The sequence below is a fragment of the Psittacula echo genome, assembly GCF_963264785.1.
Source record: "Psittacula echo genome assembly, chromosome: Z".
Lineage (NCBI taxonomy): Eukaryota > Metazoa > Chordata > Aves > Psittaciformes > Psittacidae > Psittacula > Psittacula echo.
In genome coordinates, this window is record NC_137742.1 from 36,838,091 (window position 1) to 36,861,609 (window position 23,519).

The 23,519-nt window shown below is 40.9% G+C and overlaps 2 protein-coding genes across 2 annotated transcripts in view; both read left to right on the top strand.

The window, feature by feature from the left end:
* Window positions 1-23,519, top strand: part of ADAMTSL1 (ADAMTS like 1) — a gene marked incomplete at both ends in the record, with an annotated part of 432,351 nt that overhangs the window by 67,616 nt on the left and 341,216 nt on the right. The window lies entirely within an intron of this gene.
* On the top strand, window positions 1,297-9,163 carry LOC308231667 (uncharacterized protein; the record flags this gene model as incomplete). The annotated part of the gene is made up of 2 exons (XM_080637330.1): window positions 1,297-1,786; window positions 9,039-9,163. 2 exons carry the CDS (start codon window positions 1,297-1,299, stop codon window positions 9,161-9,163), a joined length of 615 nt encoding a protein of 204 aa, XP_080493456.1.

A 23,519-nucleotide genomic window follows, 5' to 3' on the forward strand; every position in this document is an offset into this window, starting at 1 on the left:
TACCTAGGTAAGGTTACACAGGAATGTGTCCAGGCAGGTTTTGAATGTCTCCAGAGAAGGAGACTCCACAACCTCCCTGGGCAGCCTGTTCCAGTGTTCTGTCACCCTCACTGAGAAGAAGTTTCTTCTCAAGTTTAAGTGGAACCTCTTGTGTTCCACTTTGTACCCATTACCCCTTGTCCTATCATTGTTTGCCACTGAGAAGAGCCTGGCTCCATCCTCGTGACACTCCCCCTTTATATATTTATATACACTAATAAGGTCACCCCTCAGTCTCCTCTTCTCCAAACTATAGAGACCCAGCTCCCTCAGCCTTTCCTCATAAGGGAGATGCTCCACTCCCTTAATCATCTTAGTTGCCCTGCGCTGGACTCTCTCCAGCAGGTCCCTGTCCTTCTTGAACTGAGGGGCCCAGAACTGGATACAATATTCCAGATGCGGTCTCACCAGGGCAGAGTAGAGGGGAAGGAGGACCTCTCTCGACCTACTGACCACCCGCCTTCTAATACACCCCAGGAAGCCATTGGCCTTCTTGGCCACAAGGGCACAGTGTTGGCTCATGGTCATCCTGCCGCCCACTAGGACCCCCAGGTCCCTCTCCCCTACACTACTCTCTAACAGGTCGTTCCCCAACCTATATTGGAACCTGGGGTTGTTCCTGCCCAGATGCAGGACTCTACACTTTCCCTTGTTATATTTCATCAAGTTTCTCCCTGCCCAACTCTCCAGCCTGTCCAGGTCCCGCTGGATGGCAGCACAGCCTTCTGGCGTGTCAGCCACTCCTCCCAGCTTAGTGTCATCAGCAAACTTGCTGACAGTACACTCAATTCCCTCATCTAAATCATTGATGAATATATTAAATAATACTGGTCCCAGTACTGACCCTTGAGGCACTCCACTAGATACAGGCCTCCAACTAGACTCCACCCCATAGACTACAACTCTCTGGCTTCTGTCCTTCAGCCAGTTCGCAGTCCATCTCACTACCTGATCATCCAGGCCACACTTCCTCAGTTTAGCTATGAGGATGCTGTGGGAGACTGTGTCAAATGCTTTGCTGAAGTCAAGGTAGAGTAAAGTAAAGAATTTCTTCCTTATATCCAAGGCACAATGCTGATTTATTTGCTCTCAAAGTTGTTTCTCTTGATGTCACAGTTTCAGTATGCTGTGGCTTACTTAGAGCCAGTATTTGCTGTGTTAGTGTTTACCAAGTGTGGGCCTTGGGCTAAGGTTCTTGTTTCATTGTATTTTATGGTAATGGCTTGTAATACGGGCGAGCTCCGGCAGCAGGGCGGGATGGACGTGGCTGTGGACTTGTACCTGGCCGTCCCGCTGCTCTTCACCGTCCTGGCCCTCGTCCTCGCCTCCGTCTTCGTGAGGCTGCGGGGAGCTGAGGGGGAGCGGCCCCGGGAGCCGGCGGCTGCCGAAGCGGCCCGGGAGAGCGGCCCCAGGGACCAAGCGGCGGCGGGAGCGGGGCCGGAGGCCGGCAGGGAGCAGCTGCCGGTGGAAGAAGTGGGGGCGGTCGAGGAGGGAAAGGAGGCAGCTGCCGAGCAGCGGGAGGAGGCGGCGGAGGAGCCGAGCCCCACAGCCGAGCTCAGCCCCGCGGCGGCCGAGAGCATCCCCCAGCAGCAGCCCGCCGAGCCCCGTGAGCCTGAGCCGCAGGAGGATGCAGGAGACCACACAGCATTTCCCAGCAAGGCAGAGGAGGAAGATCTGGACTCGGAAAAAGAGAAGCTGGTGGTGAGAGAGCCGGCAAGCACAGCAGCTACAGCAGCCCCAGTGACAAGTACAGCAGCAGCATTTGAGAGTTTTGAAGGTTTTGAATGGCCTTTGGGTACCCTTGGAACCTGCCTGCTGATTGTGATGGGGATCACCATGTTGGCACACACACAGAGTGTGTTCTACCCACGACCATTTTGTCTGTTCTCAAAAGTTAAGCAGAGTCAGGTTTGGGTCTTGTCTGGGTTTAGACAATAGAGGGGGACCGAGGGGTTTTCCCCAAGGCTGGACAGCCATGAGTGTCACGGTGTGTGGGACAGTATGGGCAAGTATCTAATCCACTGGGCCCCTCCAGTGCTTTGGAAGCGTTGGAGATGGAAGGCAGCTGCGTGGAGTCCCCGACGACAAGTTGCAGAGACTGCTGCAGGGGAGGGTGAATTGTTTTGAGCCTGATGGGCCCATGACACTTCAGGCCATCAGGGCAGAGATGCAACATAGAAATGGACTCATGATCGAGGGATGGACTTTGCAATGGGCCTCTCCTGCTCTGAAAGACTGTTACAAGAGATGGAGCCCACCATCATGGACCGAATGGACTCAGCAGCTTTATAGGGATTGGTCCGTGCACTAAGATAACAGTGCACTGAGATGAAAGTGATGGTATATTGAAAATGTGGGATCTGAGCATGACGTGAATGGTATGGAATAAGGGGTGGATACTGTCCTGGGTTCAGCAGTGGCAGTCAGTTTTTCTCCTTCTTGGTAGCTGTTGCAGCACTGTGTTTTTGACTTTCGGCCTGGGAACGGAGCTGATAACACCGATGTTTAGACTGACCAAGGACTTTGTGAGTCTCATGCTCTGCCAGGGAGGAGGAGAAGCCAGGAGGAGGCAGAGACAGGACACCTGACCCAAACTAGCCAAAGAGGTATTCCATACCACAGCACGTCATGCTCAGGATGTAGAACTGAGAGTTCCCGGAAGGGCTGGATCACTGCGGGGTGGGGTCAAGGTACCGGTTGGTGAGCGGTTGTGTTCTCTTCCTTGTTATTTCCTTTATCATTATTATTATTGGTGGTAGCAGTAGTGATTTGTGTTATACCTTAGTTATTAAACTGTTCTTATCTCAACCCGTGGGAGTTGCATTCTTTTGATTCTCCTCCCCATCCCTCCAGAAGCGGAGGGAAGAAAGGTCGGGGGGTAGTGGACTGCATGGTTCTGATTTACGGCCTGGGGTTAAACCTCGACACCCAGCATCCTTGTAGGCCCCCTTCAGATACTGAAAGGCTGCTCTGAGGTCCCCACACAGCCTTCTCTTCTCCAGGCTCAACAGCCCCAACTTTCTCAGCCCATCTTCATACTGGAGGTGCTCCAGTCCCCTGATCATCCTTGTGGCCCTCCTCTGGACTTGTTCCAACAGTTCCATGTCTTTCTTAGGTTGAGGAAACCAGAACTGCACACAATACTCCAAGTGAGGTCTCACGAGAGCAGAGTAGAGGGGCAGGATCACCTCCTTCGACCTGCTGGTCACGCTCCTTTTGATGCAGTCACTGTGGTGATTACTTTTTTATACCGGAATGTTTGCCAGAAGTGTGATAACCTGGAGTGTACACTTTGATGTAAATCTGAAACCAGAGATAACTTACAGATGGCAGGACAAAAATATTGATCTAGTACAGTATCATTTTGTTTGTTCTGCAATTTAATATAGCTTGTAAATAATTACTGAGTTAGTGCAAAATAGAGTCGTATCCGTTGCAGAGAACTTACAAATTGTATCTAATGTAACTGAGAAATTCCTAATCCTAAAATCTGAATAGTTCCTTCAGATAATATATTGACGCTTTGGTAGTACCATCATTTTAATTGAGGATATCTGTAAAATGAACCTGATAGAAATGGTAGAGTTGTAGAAATGGATAACAGTTTCATGTACTAAACATTTTAAATGCATACGCGCACACATCCATAGAAATTACATTATATCCATGTATTTTAATTTTCTGATAAAGTTTTAAATTTGCAAAAGTAAACTTTCCTAACTGGAAATCTAATTCTGTGTTCTGGCAAAGCTCATTTTACCTCAATACAAGTAGTAGCTCTGAGAAACAAAAGCAAAATGTCAGGGTTAGCCTTCAATAAAGGGTAAGAATAGAAAATATTTGGCATAGTGGGTGTAATATGCTTGTAGAAGAAATGTCAGCCATCTTTTATATAATCCACATTGTTTCAAAAAGCGGACTAGGTTTGGTACACCTCATAAAAATTTCTGGCAAATAGAGCTAGATGTATTTAGTGGAGAATCCTGACTTCGCACAGATGTAAAACTTCACTGCTTAACATCTATTGCTGTGTTTTGCAGTACCAGCGCTTGTCTGAATCTTCTAAACAATAGGCTGTGAAGCAAAATTTTGTAATAAGATTTTCTACTAGTGAAGCATACTGTAATGACTTGGTAAAAAAAAAAAAAAAAGGTAGTGGTGGGATGGATAACAAAACCATAATGAACCATAAACCCCACACTCTTCAATTTTCCCTCAAACACAGAGCACCAGTGGGAACAGAGATACGGAAACTGCTGATTATTTGGAGACTGTTGCTAGTCCTAGGTCTAGTATTATCAATGTTACAAGAGAAAAAAGTTCTGAACTTTGAGGAGAGAAATATTTTTGACAAATACAAGTCATGCTTTTTACTTCTTTAGTATATTTACAACCACATTTTGGTGCTCACAATTTTAAATGTGTTTATTTCTCACTACATAATGTAAGAAATTTCCTAAAAATGAATATGTTGCAGAAAAAGCTGCATGTATTCTGAAGAGATTGGTCTTCATTCTTTCATCTGTTCTAAAATAAAAGCCAGTCAGATTGGGTAGAAAAATAACCTTTTACTTTGTAAGAATTTGAATTTTGCTAAAACGTAACATTTCATCTCTTCATAAAACATGCCAGTAAATCTCTCAAAATGCTTTGGAAGTAAGTTGAAATATTCTGGTATTTTTTCTTATTTTTCTTTTCAGAAATGGAAATTTGAGGGGGAAAAAAATTGTTTTGCACTGTTTAAAAGAATGAAGTCATTAGGGGAAAGTTTAGTCTGGTGAGTTTTTCTCAACTGAGGTGTTTTTTTTCAGCTTTGGGTTTGACTAAGTTTTGTGACTTTGAATTTTCCAGTATGAGACTATCTTAAAACAACATACTATATTAGCTGTAATCATTACTCAGGGATGACACTGGGAGACATTGCAGTATGTCTTATCTTTCCTTTAAAAAATGAGTTTCTCACAGCTGCTGATCATAAAATATAATTTTTTTAACTTAATTTTAGCATTCTTTGAAAGAGCAGAATAGCTTATTCCAGGGTTTTGTACTGTTGCAAAATAATTTATAGTTATGGTACTTATGACCTGGAGTTGCTGAACTTGGTAACATAAAAACTGAGATAAAAAAGGTCTGTTCATGAACAATATTTTCTATTTCTTAGACTGTGATGCCACAGACTATAGCTTATCCGAAGGTACAATGCACTATGCTAAATAATTAATGTAGTGGAATAACTAGCCTCCCGAGCTATGGTCTGAATCTTTCTGTTGTTTAGGTTAAGGACAATAGTATTTTTTGCACTCACTTCTGTGTTTTTAATCAGAGGACAATATGCTTTATTTTGGTTAAAGCCATTCCAGTTTGTTAGGGTAGTTACTTCAAGGAAATATTTCATCTTCTGTTAGTTCAATATTCAGGTCAATAGTAATTCTGTATTTTCCCTTTCTTGTAATATTCCTTGTAATAAGCTGCAGTCTGTCATTCCTATAGAATAATGTAATGAGTCAGTTAGGGGAGAAATAAAAGTGTGATGTGAAACTTCTTGGTGTGTTTTTGGCAAGTGCAAGTGAAAAAGCATAAGGTACTCAAAGTCAGCCTCACAGGATGCAATGATATGATTTTTTTTATTTGGGTAATTTTTGCACTCATAAATTTCTTAGAGCAAAATCAGTCTCTTGTTGGTTTGCATGCCACATAATGGTTAAAACCCACGGCAGATTATCACCACAAAGACATTAAATTAAAAAAAAATAAAAATAAGGTAAAGTAAAATATTTGAGATAGTAAAATATTTATTTATCACTGATCAAAGGTAAATTTCCCTACTCGGTTTTGTATTTGGTGAAAGAAGCAGTCCTGGTCAAAGTAACAGAGCCCTCTCCAATAGTTTTTTAGGTGCTCCAGGAAGAATGATGTGGTGTTAATATGAACTTTTTTTTTTTTAAATAAGAAACTTGAAAATGGTGATTATTGAAAAACAGGTCTTCTTTTAAAAAAACCCCAAAACTCTGCACGTTTTATCTAGTTTATAAGAAAAAAGCCAAACTCTTATAACCTCTAAAATAAATTTATATTGATAGAATCAGTTCTGAAGTGTTTTCTTTTACTGATAATTTTAAATGGTAAGTTGTTAAGTGAAAAGAAAGATATTTAATAATTGACAAAATCTGAATTTTGAATTGTTGGGAACTCCTGAACAGATTTTACTCTGTTTAAAGACAACAGAACTTTTAATTTATTGTTTTATTTCAGATGGATTTCTGGTTATTCGTGAAGCCTTATCTGACATAATTTTTTGCATTATTTCAGTGGTAATTTAAACTGCTGTTAAGGTGATGAAATATACACTAAAGCTTACTTGGCTGTGTTTTAAAGTCCTGGAAAGAATCCAACTATTTTCCTTTAGGCAGTCTCTTCTTATCAAAGCAAGAAGATGCCATATGACTGTAACATCAATACAGGATGAACGCTGAGAACACTGTTTTGTCTCCTATACACTGATCCCAAAGTATGTTCGCATAACTTTTCTTTTTTCTTTTTTTTTTTTTTTTCTTTTTTTTCTTTTTTTTTTTTAAATTTTTCTGACATAAGCATATCATCAGTAAGGGATGATGAAAAGAGAGGGGTTATGAGTACATGAGATTACCATATATATAAAACAGGTTATTGGATTCAACCCATTTCATGTCAAACAGGTGTGTGTATTACACAAACAACATTCCTACGTCTAATACTAATTGAAACTCATGTTGCTGGATTTTTAAGAACTAATGCCAGGGATTAAGCTGGCATGAAGCCTAAACTAACCATTCCCTCTGTAATAGGTACATGCAAAAAGCTGATTCAGTTTCATGTCAGATCTGAATTTATTTATTCTTTATAATAATACTTGTTGAGGTATTATATGTTCACAGAAAGCAAACCAAGAAGCCTTAGTAAATAATTACTTCTCATTGTTTTTCATAAATTCAAGGTAGGACTTAAATGCAGTGCAAGCTCAAGAGTGCTTTTTAAAATTCAAGTATTGGAAAATAATTTTAATTTCACATATGGAAAATGAATTTAGCTGCATTGATGATCATGAAGCTTTTATGTTGGCCCACGCATACATACCAAAAGGTTTTTAAGGCATGTCTTTGGTAGATAATAAATGGAAATAATGTTCATTATCTAAAATGCAATGCAGGAAAAGTATTTTTGAGGTGATAGAAGCTGTACTTTTCCTTGATTAAAAAAATATCAAACCAAGTGAGAAAGAGCAGGACTAATGAAGAAACAATTAAACAGCAGTAATGACATGTAGATTCAGTGAATGCTTTGAAGCGGATGTGCTTAAATTTTCTACTATAATGAATTGCCCAAAAGGCTTTTTAAACTTAACAAAAGCAATTAAAAATTAAACCAATAAATTCAACTCTTCAAGTGGATGAAAAGACAATTTAGTACAAAGTACTTCAGTAAGAGTAGTGACAAACAGCATATTTATAATATCAGTTCTTTCTTTCTTATTTTAGTCCTTACAGGTCTTTCTTGCTTCCAGCCAGCTCAGTAGTAGCAAACTCACGTATTTTTCCCTGTTTCTGAGGAAACACTTCCTTTTACCACCTCAGAGATACCATGCCATCTCTCAAACTTCCTTCTCTTCTTAATTAGCCTCTATCCATGTGAAACAGAAATAACCTTTTCTCCTCTGTGGGGATCTTCCTTACTTTTTCTTTTCATAATAATATAAGCTTAGAAAGAGCTTCCAGTGGACATGGATAAAACTGGTACTCAGTGCCTTCTTTGCCTCAGTCTTCTCTCCAGCATGGTCAGCCTCATCCACCTGACTGCCTTTTATGAGTGTTAAAAAGGCTATGTTTCTGAATTATATAAGGCCACTGGATGTCATTCACATTGTCTCTAGCAAAGCTTTTGACATTGTCTACCGCAATATTTTTGTACCTGTTTTAGGACAATGAAGCTTTTATAGGTGGATGAGTAAAATGCTTTTTGGATGGTCATGTTGAGAGTTCTGTATGCTGCCTGGAGGCCAGAAACAAGGGGGCATTCAATACCGTCTGTCCTGGGCAGATTGTGTTTCACATCTCCCTCAGTTACTGGGAGGAGGGGATGGAGGGTACACTTAATCAGATTTGCAGATGACTCCAAAATTTTGTGTGCTTTTGTAGGATACGTCTTGTAATTTTTGAAAGGCATGCAAGTGAAGAATAGAAAATAGCAATGTTTGTGAGCTCAAAATACTTTAACATCTATTTCTTAACAGCTTTTAATTCAGGGATATAGGTTAGAGTATCAAAAATGAAATAAGTTGATCACATAAAACCTATAATGTTTAGCTTAGCATGTTTACTTTGGCTTCATCCATTCAGTTTGTGAATTTGTGAGATACAATCATCATAAGTGAAATTCAGAAAAGTGAGTTGTCTATAGTTTTTGCCCTCTTTAATTTTTATGTGTTTTTTATTTTCTTTTTTTCCCCCTCTCAACTCCATTTGTCAGGCTAGTGTAAAACAGTGATGTGATTTTGCCAGTGCTTCACATATCAATTAGCTTATTACTTGGGAAACTTTTTTGACTGTCCCAGAGGAGTGTTTTGACAAGAATTTAATATTTATTAATCCTAAACATGCTAAGATTAAGTTGACTTAAAAATTAATAGTATTACTGTCTTTGATAATTTGAGAAATCTCATAAACTTGTAGAATCTTGAAACTTTCATTTGGTGCTATAATGCTGCTATTTGCTGTTCGTGTTGAAGCTGGAATGAAAGAGCAAGAAGGGTTATCAGATCATCTAGCAGCTATTATTAAGGAGAACAAAGACAGTGCAAAACAATTTAAATACTCTCTGTGGAGGAGTGCATTGGAAATTTAGAACACAGTATTAGATATATTTCTATTTTTGCTTAAGAATGTTTTAGCAATAAACAGTCTCTTGTGCTAATAATTTTCCAAGGACACTTGCCTAACATTAACCTACCTTGTTTTAACATTCAGTTAATAAACGCATAGCAGTCGGCCAGAGTCCTGTTGTAGAAACACCCCTAAATGAACTGCCCCTCATTACTCGTGATCCAAGTGGTATGTTTAAAAGGGCAAAGCAGCCAGCTCTCAATCTGTGATTGCCTTTAATGGGGGCAGAAAGGGATACTCTGCAGCCACAGAAGTCGAAAACAGAGACAAACATAGAAACAGCATGGTCAGGGGCTGTTTTAATCACATAATGGGCACATGATTATTTGATCCAGCTACGCTCAACACTTAGGAGTAGATGGGGCTTCTGAAAACTGAGTGTATTCCAAAGTGTAATAGTTTCAGGGTCAAATGAGTTGGACTGTTTTCAACTGAATAATCAAATATTTTTCTCTCATTCTTGTACATTTATTACTTAGATAAAAGAGAGAGTTGAACAGCAAATGATCACTGTCTGCCTTCAAACTATAGTATAAACTATGCTAATAGAGATTGCTTGAGAAGTTGGCATTGTTGTATTTTGAGATAGAATCTGCATCCTTGCACACAGAGATTATTAGAAGGCATAGATTTGGCATTAGGTGTTCCACAGTCTTGCAAAGAGAGGAGGAATGAATAGTCCCTGTCTGCTGCTTAGCTACTGTTTTCAGAAAACAGAAACAAAATGTCTTCTAAAGTCTTGAGCACATTCTGCTCTTAGGGTTTTTTTTTGGTAGCACTAGTACAGCTGTGTATTGAGGGAATACTTTTAAAAATAATTTTTTTTTTTTAGCAGTGTCTTTTCTGGTGGTGGATGGCTCATGCTTCTAATGTGAGGTGATTACAAGCAAAATTTAGTTCCTACTCAATGCGACCGGATGTCATTAAAAGAAGAGTAACTTCCATAAATTCGTTAGCTGTTGCTAAAGATTCAAATCTGAATTTCTGATCTAATCACCATGAATTTGCAAAATATTGAATTTATTATGAATATAAGCATATGTCTGTGCTGTCTTATTAAAGATTGTATGCTCAGAAAAAGATGCCTATCCTGTTTTTACTCTTCCCTAAATGGCTGATAGTGGTCACTGTTTTAGATTATCAACTGGGACACATAAAGCTTTGGCCTGACATGATACAGTTCTTCTTACGTGTGTACCACTATTTAGGAGAACATTTCTGCGGGGTTTTTGCTGCACTGTTGTAACTTGAGGTGCTTGTCTTTGATTCATGTATGGTTAACTGACTTGAAGCTGAAATTAGTTGATTTGAGCAAAACACCATGTTAGCAATGAGCCTGGTCCAGTTGTCAGCAGAGTGTCTACTGGGAGGTAGTACAGTTTGTTCAGTAAGCTAGGCTTTTGAAAAAGTACAAGCATAGAATCATAGAATCAGAATTTTCTGGGTTGGAATGGACCTTAAGATCATCTAGTTCTAACCCCATGCCATAAGCAAGGACACCTCACACTAGACCATGTCACCCAAGGCTCTGTCCAGCCTGTCCTTAAATACTGCAAGGGATGGAGCATTTCACACTTCTTTGGGCAACCCATTCAAGTGCATCACCACCCTCACAGTAAAGAACTTCTTCCTTATGTTTAGCCTGAACTTCTCCTGCTTAAGTTTAAACCCATCTGGCCTTCTCCTGTTGCTACAGTCCCTGATGAAGAGTCCCTCCCTAGCATCCTTGTAGCCCCCCTTCAGATACTGGAAGGCTGCTATGAGGTCTCCATGCAGCCTTCTCTTGTCCAGGCTCAACAGCCCCAACTTACTTAGTGTGTCATCATACAGGAGGTACTCAAGACCTGCTGTCATCCTCGTGGCCCTCCTCTGGACTTGTTCCAACGGTTCCGTGTCCTTCTTATGTTGAGGACACCAGAACTGCACACAATACTCCAAGTGAGGTCTCATGAGAGCAGAGTAGAGGGGCAGGATCACCTCCTTCGACCTGCTGGTCACGCTGCTTTTGATGCAGCTCAGGTTACTCTTAGTTTCCGGGCTGCGAGCGCACACTGAAGCTGGCTCATGTTCAGTTTCTCATCGACCAACACCCCCAAGCCCTTCTCTGCAGGGCTGCTCTGAATGTCTTCTCTGCCCAGCCTGTGGCTGTGCCTGGGATTGCCCTGACCCAGGTGAAAGGTCAGGGTAAAATGTGTAGTTTTTTATATCCCAAAAGTGTGACTTTACGTCTCAGTTCTCATTAGTTTGAAGATACTGTCTTCAGAATATGAACTGTGTTTAGGCAAGTTTGATTGCTTCTACATGAAGCCTTAAAAGGCAGATTTAGGAACCTAGAGTCTATCCTGATTTTCTCTGAAGACTTACAAATTCTTTCATACTATGTACCATAGTGTTTTGATTTGTCATATAATGCTGTGTCCCACATGATTGTTTTCAGCATACTAAACACCAGAGGCTTAAGCTGAGGGGCTTGAGTACTGAGCTGAGATAGTGAAGAGAGTATCACTGTACTTTAACTTTTATCCTAAGGAGTGTATGAGGACAGATTCCTGTGAAAGTAAAAATTCTTCTTGCACTTCGAGTTGTATTTGAATAAACTTACTCTGACGTACTGTTTTGTCACTGTCAGTCATTGTGGGTTTTAATGATGGGGAATACTTCATTTTGCACTGGGTTTAATTCCTGGTTTGATTTACTTTCTGGTTTGAGCCTGGAAAGGGATCACAGGTCAGCAGTGGAGCACCTGGTGAGCAACACAAAGGACTTCCAACCTTTCCAGCCAGTAACCCAACATCATCAGGAGCCTAACTGAAATGCCTGTATGCCAATGCACTTAGTGTGGGAAACAAGCAAGAGGAGTTAGAGGTATGTCCAAGGCAGCTGGATGGAGGTTTGAGCAACCTAGTCTAGGGAAAGGTGTCCCTGCCCATGCCAGAGAGGTTGAAACTAGATGATATTTAAGGTCCCTTCCAACCCAAAGCATTCTGTGATTTCAGTGTAGTAGAGATTCTCAGCCTGAACTCATGACATGTGAGTAGAATCTTTGGTCTCATTAACTGTCTTCACGGGAATTACGAGACCAAGACAGAGATGGCCCTAATTTTACAGAACAATAATAATAATAATAATGTATAACTGCAGGAAACAAGGAATGATTATTTTGATAATGGGTTTATGACTGAATATAGTATTTTATTGTTTGTTAATTACACATGCCTAGTGTTTCTTTGTTTCTCATATGAAATAGAACCAGCTATGCTCATGAATCACTAGAATTGAGATTTTAATATTTACAGAACCTGCTGCTAATTTTTACTATTAAACAGTGGAACTATTAATACTTCTCTGTGGGAGAAGGAACTTGTCAAAATGGAGTGCAGCTGCTTTGAAATGCTACTGTGACGGTGAAGTAAGTACACTGAAACTTCGAGCTAATAACATGTAGCTTCAGTGTACTGATTCCAGTTAGATGCTCCAACCAATACATTTGATCTACAAAATGCATTGCTATTATGACAACTAAATATTTTGTAGATTTTTTAAAAGTTACTTTCCTGTGTAATCTGGGCCATTACCTCCTCTGCGGGATAATCTGAAGATGCAGTAGAGTATAAGCACTACCACATAGCCAGTGGCAGATGTCCTAGTTACACAGCTGTCAGCTGATGCTGATTGGGCTCAGCTGAACTTCCTGCTCAGCGTTTCCCTTAGCTGGCCTGCATTATATATGATTTTAAGAAATCAAATGACATGCTGGTCTGACAAAAACACTTCAAGAAGTAGAATCAAGGTTTGAGTAAATTTAAATCTTAAAAAAGCTATTATAACACACCACTGATAGAAATGACCTGAAATACCAAGGCATTCACTAACCTTTAGGCAACTGGCATCTCTATAAATATTTGTCTTATTAGCAATAACCTAGTAGTTAAATCTACGTGAGTGGGTGTTGTGCTTGTAATTCACAAGCCTGGCTTGGGGTGAGGTAGGAGTGGAGTGGGGAAGCGGAACCTGAGGCTAAAGGTCCTTAGTGCTTTGGAGTTTGTTATAGCAGGATTTTGAAAATACGTTTGGAGTTCCCAAACAAGAAGGTTGAGTCTTTTTGTTCACTGCTACACTAATGCCAGACAAGGGGTCAGGGCTGGTCTCCCAAACTGTCTGTCATCCTCGTAGAATGTGGGGAGTGGAGACTTGTGGAGAGCAAAATGAAATTTCATCCTGTAACCAGGGACTCATTGTTAATGCTGTAAACCATATGGCACAGCTGTGAAATTTTTGTGCCAGGCCTGGTGAGCTAGTGGGAAAGCTTGCAAAGCCAAGCAAGCCATTTGAACTGATGGTGTTGCTAGTAGGAAGAAGCAGATGACAAAACAGTTTTATTTAAAAGCTTAAAAAATAATCCTGTGATTTATTACCTAAGCCACTACCTAAGCCACCAGATGTACTGTACTATACTGTACTACATAATTGAGACAGCATTCTCTGATGTAATAAAGATATAAAACGTGTGTGGGTGTGTGGGGGAGAAAGGAGTAGTGGAATTGAGGGCAAGTTGAATAAACTGTTGAAGATTTGTTGTTGGCTTTTTTATTTTTTTTCTCTCATTGCAGAGTGTAAAATTGTAATATACCCCTTAACCAAAAGGCTCTTAAAAACAGTGGTGGGCTCAGAAGGGCTGATTTTTGCTACAGATCAAATCCCTGGCAAGTCATTTCCTGTGTATGGAAAGATGGTTCAGATTTTGTCATTCTTTTTCAGAAAGTCGTTGTTGTTAGTGCTGGGAAGGTTAGTGACCTAGGGATTGGGTGTGGAAAGGGGAGAGGTTCGAGCTGCTTTGGCAGATTTCAGATTATTAGCAGGAAGAAATGTGCTGTTTCTGGAGCCCCTTTCAATGCTCCTAGAGCAACGAGAAACAAGCAGGGGTTTTGGTAGCACAAATGGCTATGCTGGACAAAGTTCGTGCCCTGCCCGGATGGTTCATTCAGACCACAAGGTTTATATGTTGCCTCCTAGCCACAATTTTTTTGTCAGTTTATGTCAAAGACGTTGCCCAGGTGGTGGAGCTGGAAATATATGTCAGCTGCAGAGGAAGCAAGAAGGAAACAGAAGTGGTCAGTGCTGGCAGATACCCACTGTGTCAGAAGTACATTTGAAACCTGCTAAATGTTAGTTGTGTACTTGTAGATGCCACCTGGTTTGCATCAAAATTGCAGAAGAATGAGAAGCCTTGCAAGATCTCTGACAAAAGCAGTTTTGTTTGTGAAACTGTAAAGATGTATGAGATACCAGTTTTAAAAAAGAAACTGGAATACTTCATTGCTGTGCTAAATGTGTTCTTTTCATAGCAGGGATTCAGGTAGTAGAGGTAGCTGCAAAAAGAAAGGGATGAGGGGAGGAACAATGTCTACACAATTTCTGTGAACTTATGCCCAGACAAGTTACTCTAGATCTAAATTTCTTGCTATCATTTATCTCTCTTTAATGACAGAACTAGCAATGTACAGGTGCACAGAATTTTTTGTCTTCAAAGAAGATAAACTGAAGTTTAAAGAAGACTATTTGTCAAAATGGAAAGAAAAAAGGAAGAGGCAAAAAAGCCCGTTAGGTTTTTCATTACCTGGATTTTGACATCATATGACAAAAATTTTAATTATATTTTTCAGTCTTTAAAAAAGTGCTGTATGTTTGATGCAGAACCAGCAGAAAATGTAGAGTTGTAAGTGAACAGCAGTTCCCTAAGTCAAAGGCAGAAATGAAACCATTTACCTGCTCTCACCTTATCTCAAAATCAAAGAAGTATATGAAATTGTAAGATGTATCTGGGAAAATGTCTCACAAAAGTGTGGTTTTTCCTGAAAATATGCAATTTCTTGCACAGGGCAAGTGTTCATTTTGCTGGAAACTCAGACTTTATAGAAATATGTTACATTCAGATCTTTAATTCTGAATAAAGTAGAAGTTTGATAGAGCAGAATTTGTGTTAAAAAATATATATTTCTTTCAGGACATTTGTTCCATGGTTTGGGGAAAAAGCTTGGAAGTGAAAAGAACAGACCTGTCCATGAAGACAGATGCAAATCTATTATAACGAAAGGGTTATGAAGCCTTTATCTGAGCACCCAGGAGAAGCAAGTATGAATGTGGGCATTTGAGACAGAAATATAGATAACATGATAACTGGTAGCAGAAGGAAAAAAGCTAGTTTTTAATCTTTGAAGTCACCCTGATCTGTTGGACTCATATGGTTATATACTTCAGGTTCTGATTTGTGCAATTATTATTACAATTTCTTGGTTTCAGGTCAGCTTCAGTGTGTGCTTGCAGCCCAGAAACCAACCATATGCTGGGCTGCATCAAAACAAGCGTGACCAGCAGGTCGAAGGAGGTGATCCTGCCCCTCTGCTCTTAGAATCATAGAATCATGGAATACTTAGGGTTGAAAAGGACCTTAAGATCATCTAGTTCCAATCCCCCTGCCATGGGCTCACTAAACATCACACTAAACCATGTCACCCAAGGCTCTGTCCAACCTGGCCTTGAACACTGCAAGGGATGGAGCCTTCACAACTTCCCTGGGCAACCCATTCCAGTGCCTCAACACCCTTTCAGTAAAGAACTTCCTCCTTATACCCAATCTAAACTTCCCCTGTGTCTTGGTTTAACCCCAGGCCATAAATTAGAACCACGCAGTCTACTTCCCCCCACCACCTTTCTTCCCTCCGCTTCTGGAGGGATGGGGAGGAGAATCAAAAGAATGCAACTCCCATGGGTTGAGATAAGAACAGTTTAATAACTAAGGTATAACACAAATCACTACTGCTACCACCAATAATAATAATGATAAAGGAAATAACAAGCGAAGAGAATACGACACCTCACCGACTGATACCTTGACCCCACCCTGCAGTGTTCTAGCCCTCCCGAGAACTCTCAGTTCTACATCCTGGGCATGACGTGCTGTGGTATGGAATACCTCTTTGGCTAGTTTGGGTCAGGTGTCCCGTCTCTGCTTCCTCCTGGCTTCCCCTCCTCCCTGGCAGAGCATGAGACTCACAAAGTCCTTGGTCAGTCTAAACATCGGTGTTATCAGCTCTGTTCCCAGGCTGAAAGTCAAAACCACAGTGCTGCAACAGCTACTAAGAAGGAGAAAAAATGACTGCTACTGCTAAACCAGGACACCCTGCTTAAGTTTTAACTCGTTACCCCTTTTCCTATCACTACAGTCCCTCATGAAGAGTACCTCCCTAGCATCCTTATAGGCTCCCTTCAGATACTGGGAGGCTGCTATGAGGTCTCTATGCAGCCTTCTCTTGTCCAGGCTCAACAGCCCCAACTTACTTAGCGTGTCATCATACAGGAAGTTGTCCAGTTCCCTTATCATCCTCATGGCCCTCCTCTGGACTTGTTCCAACGGTTCCATGTCCTTTTTATGTTGAGGACACCAGAACTACACACAATACTCCAAGTGAGGTCTCACAAGAGCACAGTAGAGGGGCAGGATCACCTCCTTCGACCTGCTGGTCATGCTTCTTTTGATGCAGCTCAGGTTACGCTTAGTTTCCGGGCCGTGAGCACACACTGAAGCCGGCTCATGTTCATTTTTTCATCGACCAACACCCCCAAGTCCTTCTCTGCAGGGCTGCTCTGAATCTCTTCTCTGCCCAACCTGTAGCTGTGCCTGGGATTCCTCCCACTCAGGTGCTGGACCTTGCACTTGATGTGGTTAAACTTCATGAGGCTGGCATCAGCCCACCTCACAAGCGTGTCAAGGTCCCTCTGGATGACATCCCTTCCCTCCAGCATATCAACCAAACCACATAGTTTGGTGTCATTGGCAAACTTGCTGAGGGCGCACTCAATCCCACTGTCCATGTCACCGACAAAGATGTTGAACAAGACCGGTCCCAACACCGATCCCTGAGGGACACCACTCGTTACCGGTCTCCAGCCGGACATCGAGCCATTGACCATAACTCTTTGCGTGCGGCCATCCAGCCAGTTCTTTATCCACCGAGTGGTCCACCCATCAAATTGATGTCTCTCCAATTTAGAGACAAGGATGTTTTGTGGGACAGTGCCAAACACTTTGCACAAGTCCAGGTAGATGACATCAGCTGCTTTACCCCTATCCATCAGTTCCATAGCCCCATCTTAGAAGCCACCAAATTGGTCAGGCAGGATTTCCCCTTAGTGAAGCCATGCTGGGTGTCACCAACCACCTCCTTGTTTTTCATGTGCCTTAGCATGTCTTCCAGGAGAATCTGCTCCAAGATTTTGCCAGGCACAGAGGTGAGACTGACTGGTCTGTAATTCCCCGGGTCATCCATTTTCCCCTTCTTGAAAATGGGGGTTATATTTCCCTTCTTCCAGTCATCGGGAACTTCACCTGACTGCCATGATTTTTCAAATATGATGGACGGTGGCTTAGCAACTTCATTCGCCAGCTCCTTCAGGACCTGCAGATGGATTTCATCAGGTCCCATGGACTTGTGTGCATTCAGGTTCTTAAGATGGTCTTGAACCAGATCCTCTCCTACAGTGGGCCTGAAGTCTTCATTCTCACAGTTGCTGCATCTGCCTTCTAAGACTTGGGTGTTGTGGTCAAAGCCTTTGCCAGTGAAGACCGAGGCAAAGAAGTCATTAAGAACCTCAGCCTTCTCCAAATCCAGGGTAGCCAGTTCTCCTGATAGCTTCTGGAGAGGGCCTACGTTGTCCCTAGTCTGTCTTTTACTCACTACGTACCTATAGAATCCCTTGCTATTATCCTTAACATCCCTAGCCAAGTTTAATTCTAACTGGGCCTTAGCCTTCCTCACCTGGTCCCTAGCTTCCCGAACAACATCCCTGTATTCTTCCCAGGCCGCCTGTCCCTGCTTCTATCTTTTATAAGCCTGTTTTCTCCCTCGAAGTTTCCTCAGCAGCTCCTTATCCACTCAAGGAGGTCTCCTGGCCCTCCTGCTGCACTTCCTTCTAGTTGGGATGCAACACTCCTGAGCTTGTAGCAAGTGACCCTTGGATATCAACCAGGAGTCTTGGGCCCCCCTGCCCTCTAGGGCTCTATCCCATGGAACCTTGCAAAGCAGGTTCCTGAAGAGGCCAAAGTCTGCTCTCTCAAAGTCCAGCGCAGTGAGCTTGCTGCACGCTCTTCTCACTGTCCTGAGGATCTTGAACTCAGCCATCTCATGATCAGTATAACCAAGGCTGTCCTGGAGCATCGCATTTCCAACGAGCCCTTCCCTGTTGGTGAGCACGAGGTCAAGCATGGCACCTCTCCTTGTCGGCTCCTCTATTACTTGCAGAAGGAAGTTGTCTTCTACACAATCGAGAAACCTCCTGGATTGCTTGTGCTGGGCTGTACCGTCCCTCCAACAGATATCAGGGTGGTTGAAGTCCCCCATGAGAACAAGGGCCTGTGAGCATGAGGCTGTTCCTATCTGCCTATAGAGTGCTTCATCCACAGATTCCTCTTGATCAGGCGGTCTGTAAGAGATCGCCACAGTAATGTCTCCCATCGCTGTTCTCCCTTTAACCGTGACTCTCAAACTCTGTTGACTGCTCACCTGTCCCCAGACAGAGTTTCAGACTCTCCAGCCTATCCCTAACATAAATAGCAACTCCCCCTCCCCTCCTGCCAGGCCTGTCCTTTCTAAAGATCCTGTAACCTTCCATTCCAACACTCCAGTCATAAGAGCTATCCCACCATGTTTCCGTGATACCTATTATATCATACCCCCACATCTCTAATTCCTCTTGTTTGTTCCCCATACTATGGGCGTTTGTATAGAGGCATCTGAGCCGAGCTCCAAATGAAGCTGGCTCATTGGCTGGAGTGGCTGGAATATCTCTACATTGCTCCCAGCATTTATTTATAGGTGCTGGCAACTGACTGGGTGTGTTGGGATGGAACGATGCCCCCTTCCCCCAACACATCTAGTTTAAAGCTTTCTTGACCAGTCTGGCAAGCCTCCTACCAAAACTGCTCTTCCCCTTCGTGATCAGACCAGGTCCACCAGCCCTCAGTAGACCTGGCCTACTAAATTGAGTCCCATGTTCAAGATACCCAAACCCCTGACTATGGCACCACTGTTCTAACCATTTAGTAACCTGGCCAATCCTCGTAGCCTTTTTAAGGTCCTCCCCTTTATCCTGGAGAATTGATGAAGAGACTGTCTGAGCTCCAGAGCCCCTAACCGCCTCTCCCAGGGCTCTGTAGTCCTTCTTAATGTTCTCTGGGCTACTGCTGTCTATATCACTAGCCCCCCACATGGATAACTAGAAGTGGGTAATAGTCAGTGGGACTTACTAGACCAGGCAGCCTCTCTGCAACATCCCTGATCAGAGCAAAGGTGGGATCTCTTTTGAGACCCCACCTGCAATACTGCATTCAGTTTGGATGGAGCTTTGAGCAACCTGGTCTATTGGAAGGTGTCCCTGCCTGTGGCAGGGGTTTGGAACTAGATGGCCTTTAATGTCCCTTCCAGCTTAAACCATTTTATGATTCCATGAAATAAGCAAAGAAAGGTTTTGGATTCAGGTTGTCTTTTTTCCACAGAAGTATTTTAGAAACATCGTTAGTTACTGTACCGAGTATAGGATTAACCAGAAGCTGAATTCAATGCAAAATGTGCTGAAAAGTACAGTAAAGCTTATTTTTAAGGCTTTAATGAAACTGGATTATTTATTTTTATATATATATATATATTTTTTTTTTTTAGCTAGTTTTAGGGTTTTGCAGAAGGATGCTTGGAAATTTGACTGGAAGAGAGTAATGTCCTAATAGTAACAACATAAAACCATCTAGAGAAGTTATGAAAACAAAACCGACAGGTGTTTAATAGCTCTTTTGTAGCTCATCATTTTTAAACCAGTCATCAGTGGTTTAGGCCTGATTTAAAGCTCCTGGACTTTGAAGGTTTCTCAGGATAAGAAGTATCTAATTAAAATATCCCTTTTCTATTATATCTATGAATTCTATGTTTCTGTGTCAGCTTTTTTCTCTGTAGGGTTAGAAGTTCTCATAAATAGGATTCTACGCTGGAATTTTGTGGAATAGGTTGCTTGTGTGTATTTTCAGTTTATACTACCCAATGTCATTTTTCTATCCCTTTGTTTCTCAAGTTCATATAATGCTTCTTTGTGTTGACAATATGTCATTATCACTTCTGCTTTTTGTGTCAAAGGTCATGAGTAAAGTATTATGAATTACTGAATATGAGATCCTTAAAACCCTTCTCAGATTCCTGACCTCTCTCACCATCTCTAAATTTGTTGATTTTTTTACTGTATGATGCAGAACTATTAAATGCCAGTCTTTGATGTCATAAATACCAACTTTTTCTTATCTTCACATAGAAATTATTTACAGTGACTTCTCTTTTCCTTACAATACTGTAATTTTTGAATTACATTTCCACATTTGCCAGGGCAATTTCATTTACATGGTCTTACTTCATAATGCTCATTCTGTGCGTCTGCCCACGTGGTGAATGCAACTAATCTTGTTTGAAATTTATATCAAAACTTGATTTATTTTTCTAAACTGGAATTCCTAAAATCTTTGAGCTTGATTCCAGTTTCACTGAGTATCATTTCTGCTTTTTTCCCATCTCATCATCTTTATTATTTTCTTCCTCATGGTTATATCCACTTAGGCTTTTAGTGAATATTGTTTTTAGACTCAACAGTGCTAAATCCCAGCTTTCTTGAAGTTCAGTCTCCTCTTCTTTCCTCATTTTTTGGGTGCACACATATTGGTACTGATATCTTTTCATATACAATGATTCATTACATTAGGTATGGATGCTTTTTTTCTACTTGTTTGGGATTTGTGTTCCAAGCATGGCTTTGATGTAGTTTGACTTGTGGAGATTTAAGCCTCTAAACAGGTTGAGACTTTGAGCGCTTTAGTTTGATTGAATTTGCCTACCAGAAGCATTAATTCTTCACAGACTGACATTTTTGCAAACTTATTTTTATCCTTCAATCTGTTTATTTAAATAAATAGACATACAGCTACTTGATCCAAGTATATTTTCAATTTCATTCCTGCTTACCAAAACTAGGTCTAAAGTAGTTACTTTTTTTTCTTTTTTTTCTTTTTTCTTCTCCTTTTGGTTAGTTGATTGAATGTTTTTCACTCATTTTTCAAGTTCTAGCTATTGCATCTAGAAATTATTTGGCCTACCATTGTTAGTAGTCCTTTCTTTTCAAAAGTATGTTTGGGTTATTAGTTTTCCATAATTCTTGGAAATTCTTGCCAGTACTTTCCTCTCCAATAATGAGAGCTTTGCGTATATCCATATGGGACTGTACTTATGGTTGGCAGACTTATTCTACAATCCCATTGGACTCTTTTTATTTTTTAATAGCTGTTTTCCAAAATAATGTTCTTCTAGATAATTGTTAAATACATGAAAACTTACACAACAGTTTTATTTCCACTCTTTAAAAATTCTTTCCTCATAGTACCTGTATTCAGAACTTTGGGGGTTTTTGCGTTACACTTAACTTTATGTTTTATACATGTCACTCTAGTTTGTTCAGTGTGTTGATCAGCCTTCTTCCATAATTCTATATCTTGCTTGTTTCTCATTGACGTCAAGTTTTTCAGCTTTATTACTGTCTCTATTTCCTACTTTATTTTTGCAGTACCCTTACTGGTATTTTCTGTCCTTCTTGTGTCTTCTCTAACTTTTCTGTGGATTTTTAAAAATCTATTTTTGTATTGTATTTTGGCTGATTTTCTATGTTTTATGATGTAGAGTTATGAAAACAAGACTTTCTTCTTTCTTAAGTGTAACTCTCCTTAGCTGCCCACTCACCCTTCACCTGAGAAAGCCATTAGTTTACATTTTTGGACTACATACATTCAGAGTCCTGTTTTTCTGTTTCTGCCTTTTGACGGCTAAAGGTAGTCTAGAGCACCAGTTCTTGATTTTTGTCACTATGTAATTTAAGGGCTTTTTATAAGTAAAAGAATTCCACTACCAGTCACCTGAATGTCTGTTTCTGTGAAACTTCTTCCCCAGCACAGCAGATTTATAAGTTGTCTGGGAACATCCTTTCTCAAGCGTGTCTTAGGCTGATCAATGACTATAATGGTTAATCCGCTTAGACCACCTTTCAGGAGTCATCCTGAAAGTCCAAGAATCCCATCCAAAGCACTCTTGGATCAAGTAGACAGTAGTAGTTCCGAAGATGGCTAAGATTTCAGTGAATCATCTTTTTTTACTCAACTCAGTGTTTCAGATAAATCCATTTTCTCACTATACAAATGGCTGTGTGGGGAGTTCTTGGATTGGGCAGGGAAGTTCACTGGGTGCACACAGAGGCACATCTTAGATACGAAACTAGACTAAATTTATAGCTATAGAATGAACTTGAATTTCATCCTTGTATCTCACGCCAAGTTCTGTAGCTCTTGCTACGCTACCCTTATGTTGTGCAGGTTTCTACAATCTCATTTTCTGTGCAGCTTTCTCTGTACTATCTTCAACTTCATCTGGATTTCTACTGTATTTCTAGTCAGCTGTCACTGTTTTTGACTAATTCATTTTGGAAAGAATTCAGACATAATCAACTTCCCGCAGATAATCATTCAAAAACCAGAGCGCTTTGCATCTAATAAGGAAATTTTGCTGCATGCTGAAATGTACTACTGAGCGGGAATTTGTTGAAGACATGTTACTATCATACCATTGAAGAAGAGATAAAAAAAACCAGTTGCAAACTTTTGCAAGATTTTTAGCAGTCCTGGGTTTCAGAATGTCTTGCCTTTTCATTTCCAGATGAACTGAAAGGACACAGAGAACCTTAAAATTGAAGATGTGAGTCTGCATCGATGAGAATAAGAGAAACAAGAGGCACAAGTGGTTGTGTTTGTAGAGTCATCACTCTGTTAGCCTTCAGAGTGAGGATACAGAGGTGCATGGGAAGTTGTAGAAAGGAATGAAAAGGAGTGATTAGGCCTGGAGTGAAAGAAGGTTTGTATTTTGAACGTTTGTGTTGGGAGCTTGTGTTTTGCTTTCAAATTTAATGCACTTTTCTGTAGTTTATTTTTTTTCTTGAAAAAAATCCTCGGTTTGGTCTTCATTAGAATGTCCATCAGGAGAATGAGACACAAACGGCACTTGTTGAAATGAGAAGTCCACTAGTTTTCCTATGAAATGAGGGGAGGAAGCCAGGAATTTCCTAAAATTTTTCCAGCACCTTTTCCACCTATTTCAGATACCTTGTTTTTCTGAATTGCTGGTCCTTTCTTCTGAAGGACTAATGCTACCCCTTTTTGTAGACTTTATGCGTTTTACCATTTGTATTTTACCATATATTTACTTTATGCATTTTACCATTTGCGTTTTACCATGTATATCACTGCTCAGAAAAATCAGTCGGTACCTGGAGGTTGGATACTTTGAACAGCATTTTCAAATATTTTGCTTGTTTTAGCACTTATATTCCTAAAGTTTTCACCTGCATGTCTTAATACTTTGGGATTACTTTGTTTAATGGCCCTTGTCTCATTGAGGCTGGATGTCAGCCATACCAGTGACCCATTTCAATTCTCTG